General features: G+C 44.8%; 1 protein-coding gene across 1 annotated transcript in view; it reads right to left on the bottom strand.

Moving 5' to 3' along the window:
- Positions 1 to 12,699, bottom strand: part of STAB1 (stabilin 1) — a 109,708-nt gene that overhangs the window by 76,574 nt on the left and 20,435 nt on the right. Inside the window, exons 11-16 of the mRNA XM_065407955.1 lie at positions 12,565 to 12,656; positions 9,449 to 9,577; positions 6,997 to 7,143; positions 4,212 to 4,274; positions 2,966 to 3,079; positions 2,456 to 2,509 (exon numbers count right to left, since the gene is read on the bottom strand). Coding sequence (XP_065264027.1) covers positions 2,456 to 2,509; positions 2,966 to 3,079; positions 4,212 to 4,274; positions 6,997 to 7,143; positions 9,449 to 9,577; positions 12,565 to 12,656 — 599 coding nt within the window. The remainder of the gene's footprint in view (positions 1 to 2,455; positions 2,510 to 2,965; positions 3,080 to 4,211; positions 4,275 to 6,996; positions 7,144 to 9,448; positions 9,578 to 12,564; positions 12,657 to 12,699) is intronic.

Raw genomic sequence — 12,699 nt, 5'->3', positions numbered from 1 at the left:
AGGGCCGGTTAGGGGACGCTGTGCCTCCCCAAACAGCCAGGCATGGCCTGGCCTCCGTGCCCCCCTTCCCCCTGCTTCTCGCCCCCGATGCCCCCCGGCACCTCTGCCCCATCCACCCCCCACCCTGCTCCCTGTCCCCTGACCATCCTGGAACCCCTGCCCCTGACTGTCCCCCGCCACCCCATCCAACCCCTCCTCTCATTCCTGACTGCCCCACCAGGACCCTTGCCCCATCCACCCACTCCTTCTCCCTGTCCCCTGACTGCCCCTGGAACCCCTGCCCCGATTGCCCCCTGCCGCCCCAGCGAACCCACCCTCTCCTTCCTGACTGCCCCCTGAGGCCCCTGCCCCCATTCAACCCCCCTGTTCCCCGCCCTCTGACCGCCCCGACTCCTATCCACTCCCCCACCCCCGTGACCACCACCCTGAACTCCCCTGCCCCCTTTCTGCACTGCCCAGAGCACTGGTGACTGGCGGCCGCCCAGCTGGAGACAGCCAGGCACCGCGCAGCACAGAGCACCGGGTCAGGCCCCGGCTCTGCAGCTGTGCTGCCCCAGGAGCTCGCAGCCCTGACGCCCAGAGCATTGCGCCGGCGGCGGGGTGAGCTGAGGCTGCGCAGGAGGGGGAACAACAGGGGAGGGTCAGGGGGGCTAGCCTCCCGGGCCAGGAGCTCAGGGGCCGGGCAGGAGGGTCCCGCGGGCCAGATGTGGCCTGCAGGCCATAGTTTGCCCACCTCTGTCCTAGATGGTTAACTTTTTGCTTGTGATTTGTTTCATGCTGCATTTGGTCGGAAATTGGAATTCATTTAAAAATGCATAAAACCAGCATTTTAAAATTGTTTATTATTAGTTAAACAAAACTCTCTTAAATGTGCTGGATACATAAGAAAAATAAGTTTGACAATGTTTTCCTCTTAAAACTAAGTTAGCTAGTGAATTGAACTGATTGTTTCTGGACATCGTGTCCTGCATGTTTTTAGAACCAGTAGATCTCATCTTCTCACACCTTGTTTTACTCAGACTGGAAGAGGAAAAGAAGCTTTTTTGACTCCCAATCTGTTTCCTCAACTGACATTTAGAAAAATGTAAACACCAGCATTTGCTCCATTGTAAAGACTGAAAATGAAAAAAATGCTTAATACCTGACACTGTCACATACTTAAAGCCTGAGCCAACGTCAAAAATTAAAGATGGTTACCCACTGATTCTAAATATAATTTTAAAAACAGCTCCCTTTAACTCATTACAATTTGAGGAGGGCTTATTAATGTAGCATTTTTTATTTATTATAATTATTTTAATAGATTATAGTAAATTTAGGCCTTAATATAGGTAGCAATAATTTCAAATTTAATTTTAAAACAGGCTGATTTTTTTCAAAAAGAATATATTTAATTTTTTTTATTTATATAAAATCAGATATTTTGAGCCTGGATGATTCAAGCACTGGTTGCCAATATCTATGATTCAGAATGGTCAAAAAGTTACCATAGACTGGCAGCCATTCAGTGGCCTATGTGCAGTGAGTTTGGTGGATCTCAGTCCAGTTTCTAGTGGGCAGGTGTCCATAGCACAAAATCCATTAACAAAACTGGTATTAACTGGTTCCTTTGTTGGCAATCTCAGCAAATATGCCTAATCTAGAAACTGAACACAAGTACTCCTGTTCTTTTTAAGTGGGCCTGGAGGCTGACCTCCCGCCAGGTCGAGATTGAGGCATGTTGGAGTGGACACGCCACTATCTGTGCTCTACCAGTTATGTGGGTAAAGGGCTCCAGAACTGGCAATCTGACACCTTTCACAAGTCCCAAATTATATGTAAAAACATCTAGAACAGAAGGGAAAAAGCCTGGATCTTTTTGGAAATATTAGACTACACAAGGGAATGCATTACACGACAGTCATCCCTAGTATGAATCCACTAATTTCAATGCATTTAACACCGGGGTGAATTTGACCCAAAAGGGACAAACATATTGCTCTTAACATTGCCTTGTTTATAAATCTTAATGGCAAACTTTGGAAACGCCTAATTAACCTTTTGAAAATGAAGGAAAAAACTAACCATTTGTGTCTCATAGCTTTTTTGTGGAGTAATATTTTCATTTTAATGATAAAGTGTTAAAGAAAACAACCCCCTCTCTCCCCCCCCCCCAATCCCCTGCCGCCGCCTGCCCAAGAAACTAAGGGCTTTATCATTAGGGCCCTGATCCAGCCAAGCACTTAGACACGATTAACTTTAAGCATGTGAGTAGACCCATTGAAGTCAGTGGGATGACTCACATGCTTAAATGCTTTGCTGCCTCAGGGCCTCTGTCACATCTCTCTCTCTTCCTCTGTGGGAAGCCTAAGCACTGAAGAGGTAGCTAGAGGGACACTGAAGAACTGAACACAAGTCAGTGTTTAATTATATGCTGGCCAAAGGACTCCAATACACTAGAAACAAGATGCCTTACCCCTGCTCCAGTGTAGATATGATGTTTCACAAGCTCCTGAAGCTTATTTATCCCCTGGGGAGGGAAATGGAGATAATAATGACAATAAGTAGATGCTCTCTCTTGGCATTCGGCACAAAGAAGAGGGAACTGAAATAAAGCATTCTGGTAACCAGTGAATTTGAATTGTATGTGGATTTTTACAGTATCTTTACTTGAAAGGTAATTTTTTAAAAAAATCTGCATTTAACAATATAACCAAACTTGTGATATGTTTGCCATTGCTGGTCACAAAAACAGAGCTTCCTTCTGGAGTATTACAGGAAGTGGGACATACTTTGCTCAAATATGGAAAGAGCAACTTCCAGCTGAGATAAGATCATCACACGCATTTGAGTCTTTGCATAAAATTCTGAGTTTGCCAATACCATTTTGGTCTAACTAACTGAGCATACCCCCTTTGACACAAGCCTGTCTCATGAAACCTAATGTCACAAAATGAATTCATCCGAAACACTGATGAAATCTCACCTCTGTAAAAAGATAAATAAGCCTCCCATCTCTTAACTTATCCACTCCATTGTTGCTTGGCACAAACACAGTGAAGGGTCCTGGTCCATCCAGTATCGAAGGCAGGCCACAGTTCTGCAAATATTAAACAGCAGTGGAATGAAACTTCTTAGTCTAAAACAAAGATGAGTTAGTGAAAGAAGGGCTGTAAGAAAGGGAGAAGATTCAGAGAGGCCCTGTAGTCCACTAGGGACTTTGCTACTGCTAATAAACATATACTGAAAATGCTGAGTCTGCTGTGATGAGCAGCAGCATAAAGTCCTAATATAGACAGACAGGACTCTGTCCTAGCAAAACAGCTGAGCCAAAGAAGCTATTGGCAGAAAACAGTCATAACAACAGTTTAAACAGAGCTCCTGTAAGCAACTGGCATTTCACTAATGCTTTCTCATTGGAGCTTTTCACAAACAAGAATACATATACACAGACTAACCGCTCTATCTGAATACAACTAGAGGGAGAAAAACAGAATAAAAGCTCTATTCCAAGATGTGTTTAATGCAGTTTGCAAATGAACAGTAACTGATGGAATGGACCCCTAAAAACAGGAATGCTGCAAAACATTTCAGAGTGTAACACTACAGGGGGGTTGGACGGCTCAGGGGACTAACAACAGGATATGGAACATTTCCCTTGTAGGCCACCAGGTGAAACCTGGCTCATGGACAGGGGCCTCAGGGGATTATCATCTTCAAACTATTTGTGTTTAAGTGTCTGTATAAAATGAAACAGTGGTTTCAATCCAGTTCCTAGTGGGCAGGTGTCCACAACACAATCAAGGCTTTCATTAGCAGTCACAGCAGAGAGGCCATGGACTGAATGAACCATGGAGAATCTACTCTCTTCTCTCTCCTAGATGTGGCCCCCTTTGGTTCAGGTGTGAAGTGCGTTGGTGGGGAAGCTTGAACTGTAGCTGACTGTGCTGTACCTGTTCTATGGATAAAGAGAAGACTTTTGTCCCCAGGATGTCAATCCAGCACTTTTCACCTGCACTAAGTTTTCTTATAAAGTAAGCAAAATAAAAGTGGTGACATTGCAAAAATGTCAACTACAGAAAGTCAAGCTACTGAAGCAATTTTTTTTAAATGCAGTTTTTCAGTGCAAACAGCTATCCTGTTTCCTGAGAGAATGCTACAGCTGTAACACAGCAAACATTCACAGTCCCCCATACTGTACTTTCCTGAGGGGCAGACTGAAACACCCTCACCTCCAGGATAGTTTCAAATCGACTGAAGATCTCCATTGAAGCAAGGATCTCCCCAATGGTTTTCTGCAAGCAGAGATAAAAGGAAAGGGGAAAGAATGGATGGGATTCAAGTGAGGTCAGGGCAAGAACTAGAGCATCCTTTGTTTCAAAACTTGCAAGTTGTGCGCTAGGGAAGTCATAGAATACTGTAGATCCCATTGTATTTTAAAAAAAAATCTGCCATAACTGGTTGACCCAACAGCAACCTAGACTGATGTAGTTTAGATCTGAGATTCTCTCCTGCACACAACAGACCCAATCTTCAGAGGCACCATGCACATTTGTAGCTCCCACTGCTTTCAATGCATGAGACTGCCTTTTGCAGACTGACCTTAGTGGGAGCTAACATGTGCTCATCAGCTCTGCAAAGATAGAACCATATGCTTTTCCCAGCTTATCCAAAATCAGCTCTGTTCTTGTATGTAGGCAGTGAATGGCAGTGCACAAGAATCCTGCTCGCCTGTATTTTGAAAACAAGATCCCTCTATACTACCTGCATATGAGAACAGAGCAGATAGACCCAGAGCAGGGGGGGAAATTACATGCATGCACACACCTGAAAACAAAGAAAAACTAGTGCCCTTTGTTTTGGTAGGGTTGTCTGTGCAGACATTTTTGTTATGTCGATAACAGTTATAGTGCTTTTTTAAAACACTAAAAGGACAATGTGCAAGGAAAACAATAACCAAGATTTGGTTCTGTGTTTGTACAGCACTTAGCACCATAGGGTCCTGGGGCATGACCGTGGCTCCTATGCTCTACGGTAATACAACTAATAAATAATAATTGATGGCATTCCAGAAAGTCAAAGTCTACACTGAAAGAGTGTCCCTTTCATGGGATTACTGCCCTGTGAAAGTTCCTGGAATTAGCACACTAGTCAGCAGAAAGTGCTGCACAACCAACAACCAGGGCTGATACAAACATGTTTCTAGAGATAACACTGCAGAAAATAACTTGTCATCATTATTCTTCATGGCACAGTGTCACAATGGGAAGGAAGTGTCCAAAGGTGCATGGAAAAAGCTCATCTGCTGAGAAAGCTCTCTGTGTCCTGCAGTTTCAGACAAAGCAGTGTCTTTCCACGCTCTGCAGCATACAGAATGTCACCACTTTCGAACACTGCTGCTTGGGTGCAGGCTGGCCAGATCTACCAGCTGCAGTAAGGCAGTGCTTATCATGGTAGGACCATGACACTAGCTACCAGTATTATCATGGTCCTCCTGTGCCTTCTGCTCCTGACAAGGCAATAACTGACACTGCGCTCTCTCAAGGCTTCTTGTTTTCCACTCATGAGATGTGGGGATGAAAAAAAACTCTCCTTTCAAAGCATCGTTCTTGCTTCATCTCAGCTTTAATGGATACCCCCAATCCTTGGTCTCTCCGGGTTCCATCAAGCATGCTGCAGCAGGGGCTACTGTGGTTGATGCCACAGTTTTATCTGAGGAGCTGGTAGGTGTACGTGCCGAGGGAAGGGTGCTGGGCCAGCCCTGCTATCCGGTTAATTGCATGCTAAGCAGCAGTGACAGCTGTTAGCACAAAGCTACCATGCATTTATCCGTGTGTCTCTAGGAACATGCTTATTCCATGAGGCAGTTGAGCACCTGTGTATGTAAGACTCAGTTCAGCTCTCACCGATTTCAGTGGGAGATGGATCAGGTTACAAGGCTCTCTCTTTTAGTACTGTACCCTTTAAACCCTGCTACAGTACACAAGAAAATGAAAAGAAGTAACTTAAGTGGCAATGCAGGGATATTCTTAAATGTCAATGAAGGACACAATGGACCCTGTATAAAGCCACAGGGCTCTACACAACTGATGTGACGCAATGAGAGGAGCAGAAAGCAAGATATTTGTACACATAACTGCTTTCTAGTCTAGCCACTTTGTAAAATAGGATACACACATTTCCATGGGCATGATTCTACACTGCCCTGCACCCTACGTGAATCATTTACATCTGTGCAAACTGAGTATAGGTTGCTACCCAAACACTACCAAAGCAGAGTGGCAGCATTTTACATCTACTTGGCAAGGGTGTAAATGGGTACACAAAGTGCAGGGCAGTGAAGAATTCAGTCCTTGTCTATGAACACAATATAAACACACACAGGCATACGTGCAGTGGCAGCAGCAAAAATACTACTTCCAGCTAGGGGAGAAAACGTCTGTGGCATTACGAAGAATTGAATCCAAAACTCTAGAATCTCAGTCCAAAACCTTAACCAAAAGACAGCCCTTCCTTACAAGAGTGGCTTCAAAATGCAAAAATCTAAATTTGTATTATTTCCTTTTTGGGCGGCATGCTTTCAATGCAAACACCGCCATTTATATAATTCAGTCTCATGGGAAAGTGAAATGTGATGGGGACAGAATTGCCCCTCATGAAAAAAATCTTGGTTTTAATATTTGTTGAAAAACTTTCACTCATTTTGCATAACTCAGCTTCTATCTCATCCATTATTAGGACTTATACTGCTGAGGTTAAAATTCTCTAGTTATACAAAAGCCAGCACAACCCTCACTCCTGAGTCTGCAACCAGCTCTTGGAGTGATTGTTGTTACTTCTTAACGGTGCTCTGAAACCAAGTGAACTGGATTAGTCAGAAACAGAAAACAAAACATATAACATTATACATGAAACAAATGCCCCATTGATTTAAGACGATTACCCTTTGGACTATATTTCTATAAACTGTGTATCATATCCTTCAAAGGACAGAAGAAAAAGGAATGTTCAATGTACCTGTGGATTTCCAAGGTTGAGAAAGCTGGTTTTTTTCCTTAGAGTGTTAACAATATGTATAATTCCATTGGATGCTGGTATGTTCGACTGAATGATGGTATACAGTTCCCCTGGCAAGTCTTGATACCTAAAGCTCTTGGTATAGGACTGGGATAATAATACAGGATTATTTCATTATGAAAAATATATCAAAGGGATCTCTGAGTATATATCTGTAAAACTTCATTTGATTCAATTCCTGCTTCTGTAACAATATGGCCATGAGCTTACCTGGGGTTATTAGGGAAAAGATAAATAAAGATCATACTAGGGACCGCTCCAAGCTGTGATACTTGGACACAATCTTTGAGTTGTGGGGTGTTTGGATCTGGAGGTCTGGTTAAGCCCCATTACCAAGATGGGATCAAGCCATGAAGTTCAGAATTAGACTTGCCCCAGTTTAGAACTAGAGTTCTGGTCAGGACCCAGCTCTACATCATACAAGGATGAGTTCAGCAGAAACATGCTGTAGCCTGGATTGACCACACATCAGGAGGGACTGTGCCTGCTTGCATGTTCCTGGGCATGGGAGCAGCAGGATCTAGGGGCATCTTTGGAACATAAGACCTGGCTATCACCTTCATTTGCCCCAGATGCCAGAGAAAGGTCACTGCAATATGGCCAAAGCAATCAGTCTCATCTTACTACAAGATATTACTACTATTGTATATTCTTTCTACAAACAATGCCTACAGCTACTGCACTGAGCATAAAGTGCAACTTAACACTCCAGGGTCATTCAGAAATGTCATGTCCAACACCAAACAGGCGCAGCCACATTCTCCTGTGTTTTTCATTGTACTATACATTTCTTGAATAGCTCCTGTCTGCTCTGAACTCCAGTTCACACCACTAAGAGCTTTGGACACAACTAAGGAAGAGGAAGGGAAGACTTTCCAAATCAAAGACTCCTGAGTAAACAAAATAATTATCCTTGAAAAGCACAGGTCAGATTCCACAGCCGCCAACACCGCTTTGCCCTTCTGAGTACCCTGCATATATCAAAGCCCAGACCCAAGGTCAAGGCTGGGAAATTGGGGGAGGAAACATACTAATGTCCCTTGGCCAGCTGTGCAAGTCCACATGGCAAAGGTGCAGGATGAAGAGAAGACAATGGATGGTGGGAAACAAACCAAACATGGCCCCACCCTGCCCTCCTCCCCCCAAAAAATCCCAGATACTAGAGAAGAATCATTAAAATCTATTTTGTACAATGAAAAGGGGTGACTGGAAGGGAAAATGTTCAGAATTTGTCAGCTACTAGCCCACAGGACAAGCATTTTGAAGGCAGACTTACTACTTTCACCAGCAGGGACATATGTATTGTGTACACTGTTGATAACAGGGGAAAGCGTCTCTTATCGGATACACAGATTATTTAAAAAAAACATTGACTATTTTAAAAATTAGGGGCCAGATTCTGGCCCTTCCACCTGCCTCTTTATACCACCCTAGCAGTGCACAGGGGCAATAAAAGAGAGCTGCCCCTGAGGGAATGCACACCTGGTGTATGTTCTGCTTGCAGACTCCTGCAAAGGGGCATGCTGGGAGCCAGGCCTAGGATGGTGAGAGACCAGAGAAATTCTGGGCTGCACAAAAGCCCATAGGCAGCAAGTCAGGCTACTGTGAGTACTGTCAGCCTCTGGGGTTGCTCTAAATGATGCTGAAAGACACCTTTCCCTCCGTGCCTAGCTAGGCCTTCTGTACTGTGCCTCTCAGGAAGCACACCACAGAGTCTGGTGCAAGGGGTGTTGTTAGGATCTGCTATAATCTAGAACCAGGCAGGCTGTAATTTCCCTATAACTGTACACAAAACTGGTGAGACCTCATCTCCTAGACAACACACTGTTCTAGGCATCTCAATTCAAGGACAATATAGATAGAGAAGCTTCAGAGAAAAGCAGCAAAAATGATCACAAAGCTGTTGGGGTAGATTTACAAGGAAAGATTAAGAGAATGTAATATGAAGATGTTAAAAACAAATAAGGGGAAGTACCTTTTCCAGGTATAAGTTTCTGAAGGGGAAGAGCTAAGGAGGCCAGAAAATTGTTTGGGTCTATCTAGGAGTAATGGGATGAAGCAAAGGATAATTTATGCTGAATAGAGGGGAAGTAGGGGAAGGTCCATTGCTTGGGTTATTTAAAACTGGATGCATAGCATATAGAACAAACTGCAGGTAGGGAACAATCAATATTGTATTGACAAGGAGATGTAATAGAAGACATAATAGATCATCTACTCTGTGATTTGATTATTATATTATGGAACAAACTAAGTCCTAAACTGGTCGAAACTTGGCAGAATAAGGAAGAAAGGATTCTAGCATGAAAGTGTGTCAGGGATATAGCTTTAGGCCTTTGTCCCAGTACCATGTGAAAACAGCAACCTGGTACCTAGTACGATGTTGTGATACCTTTATCTGATCATTAAACGTCAGCTGATGCCCAGACAACGTCCACAGTGTTTTGGTCTTGACCATATCTTCCACCAAATGCTGACCAGGAATTATATGCATTTTGCATAAATGCTGGGCAATTGTGACCTTTATGGAAATAAATCAGAACACAGGGAGAACTGATATGCCTTCCAAAAAAATAAAATAAAAGCTTTTACATAGTTTCAGCTGTTTTTCCAGTCTAATACATATAGAAAAATACTTTATATATAAGTTCCAGATCAGAAAGCTAAGACATTTCCTAATTTATATGCAAATCAGAGCTCATCTACACAGAGTGTTATTCCAGAATAGCTATACCTGACTAACTCCATGGGCAGATGCTTTTATTCTAGATCAGTGCCTTATCCTGCATTAGCTTAATCTACTTGCATCCACACCTGGAGTTAATTGGGAATAGTTAATCCACTTTAAAATTCACACCCTAATTTACCCAAATTAACTTTCATATGAAGACAAGCCCTTAGAAGCCTTTTATAGCAGCAGTGGAGTATTTTCACAGGTTTATATATTTTTAAGGTCAGAAGGTACCATTAGGATGATCTAGTCTGACTTTCTGCATACCATAGGCTATAGACCAGGGGTCTCAAACATGCGGCCCACAAGGTTATTTTCTGCAGCCCACAAGCTCCTCGCGGCCCCCTCCCTGCCCTCCCCTAGTGTTTACCTAGAGCGGCTCAGGCCTGATGAGCACCGGGGGCAGGGCAGGCTCCCTGCCTGCTTGCCCTGCCCCTGCGCCACTCCGGGAAGCGGCTGGAACCTGGGGGAGGAGGGGCACAGAGGTGTGTGTGTTGCTGTTGCTTCAGGCACCGCCCCCAGCAGCTCCCATTGGCCGGGAACGGGGAACCGCGGCCAATGGGAGCTGCTGGGGGCGGTGCCTGAAGCAACAGCAACACACACACCCCTGTGCCCCTCCTCCCCCAGGTTCCGGCTGCTTCCCAGAGCGGTGCGGGGGCAGGGCAGGGCAGGCAGGCAGGGAGCCTGCCCTGCCCCCGGTGCGCGCCGGGCCAGAGCCCACCCCCCGAACCCCTCCTGCAGCTGAACCCCCTGCACTGAGCACCTTGCCTCACCCTGCACCCCGACCCCCTGCCACACCCCACACCCCTCCTGCACCCCAACCCCCTTCCCTGAGCCCCCACTGCACCCCTCCTGCACCCCGATCCCCTGCCGCAACCCACTGCCCTGAGCCCCCTGCCGCACCCCTCCTGCACCCCGATCCCCTGCCGCACCCCACACCCCAACCCACTGCCCTGAGCCCCCTGCCGCACCCCTCCTGCACCCCTCACCCCTCCTGCACCCCACACCCTAACTCCCTGTCCTGAGCCCCTGCCACACCCCTCCTGCACCCCCTGGGGGCAGGGAGGGGGTGGAGTTGGGGTGGGGATTTCGGGGAAGGTGTTGGAATGGGAGCAGGGAAGGGGTGGGAAGAGGCAGGGCAGGGGCGGGGCCTCATGGAAGGGGTGGAGTGGGGGCGGGGCCGAGGGTGGCGGGGGGGAGGTGTCAGTAATGCGGCCCTCGGGCCAATGTACTAGTCCTCATGTGGCCCTTGTGGTCATTTGAGTTTGAGACCCCTGCCATAGACCCTTACCCAATGATTCCTGCAACAAGCCAATAGCTTCTGGCTGAAGCTATTTGTGTGTGCATGAGCAAGAATGAGAGTCTGATCCAAAAGCAAGTGATTTTAAGGGGCTGATCTAGAGAGAAACCTATTGGATTTGGACAAATTATAAGACTGCCCCTCCATCCAAATTCCACATCCAATGTTTCACAAGGCCTAAGTCCTGATGTAAATTCTCTTTGCTTACATTGGGGCATACGTTACCAATTAATTTGGGGGCACAGCTACTCATTGGGTTCAAAGGAAACTTCTGCTCAACAATGCATGGTACAATGTGGCCCACACAGTTTTATCAACGACTTGCTAAGTACATTATATATTTTTTTAAGTTTCCCTGATTGCACAGTTATTTTTGTTATGCTGTATGTGTAGGAATTACATTTCTGACAAAGTCCGACAAGCCAGTTTGGAGTATTTTTTAAAGGTATTTCATCCTTGTTTCTGAGTATTCTAAGGTAACAAGTTCTGAGATGTAACTCAAGCAGAAAGCTGGCTTAGTCTGTTTTAAATGCCTGCTGAATAACCTGCACGTGTACCTCCTGTCTGATCATCTTTGGCAGAGTTTTTCATTCTACAGGGGAAATGGTATACAAGTGTTTCCATCTGTTTTATGGTTGGTTTGGTTGCATTTGTGACAAATGTTAAAATGAATACAATTTAATAAAACATTTAAAATGGTAGCATGAGAGGGATTTGCATGGTCTACTACAGCACAGGACTGGGAATAAGGGACTGCTGAGCTCTCATCTTGGCTCTGATACCCATCGCTTTGAGCATCATACTAAGAGATGGCCCCAAGACGCAAAACCTGGATGTAGGTAACAAATAAGCCAGAGTCTGGAGGAGTTTTGGATGCAGAGTTTTGGTTCAACCTCTTGTCTTTACAAGAGACATTTGCAACATTCAGATCTGGGTTGGGTTCTGAATCCCTCAAAGTTTGGATCCCAGGTTCTGCTCAAGCCCATCTCTAGTTAATACTTAACGTCACGGGGGCTAAGGAGTCATTCATATTTTTAGAAATGGTTTACAGTGGGATTTTAAAAAGCACTCAGTCACTGATGTTAATAGGAGAAAAATTAGGCCACTGCTGAGTGCTTTTGAATATCCCAACCTTAAAAAGTAAAAGGCATACAAAGCGCTGAGAATTATCACTGTGTCACAAGCAGAGATTAGCGCAATCAAGAGCTAACATTCAAAATCATGTTCAGCGGTAAAAAAATGTCTTTATTAATAAAGAAAGGAGAAAAGAAAGGGAGGTTGAGATTTTCAACCAATGCAGGGGATTTAGCATCTCCCATTAAAATTAATCTCAGCCATAGTCTGAATTGTATCTCAGTGGAATTGTTTCTAAACATAATGCATTCCAAAGTTTCTCTCTGACATGTCAGCTACTCTTTAAAGGCTACAGAACTCAATGCATAAAGAAGTGAGGTTACTAAAAGGGGGTGACACTTACGTTGAAGTCAGTTCTTTCACTATACGGTTGAAGGCTTGGCACAAAGACAGTGAAAGGCCCATATTTTGTCAGTGCCAAAGAACACCCTGAAGCTGTTAAAAAACAAAACCCCAAAACAGTTACTAAGCATACAGA

The sequence above is a fragment of the Emys orbicularis genome, chromosome 7 (assembly GCF_028017835.1).
Source record: "Emys orbicularis isolate rEmyOrb1 chromosome 7, rEmyOrb1.hap1, whole genome shotgun sequence".
Classification (NCBI taxonomy): Eukaryota; Metazoa; Chordata; order Testudines; family Emydidae; genus Emys; species Emys orbicularis.
The sequence above is the reverse complement of the archived record's forward strand: the minus strand, read 5'-3'. Positions and strand labels throughout refer to the sequence as shown.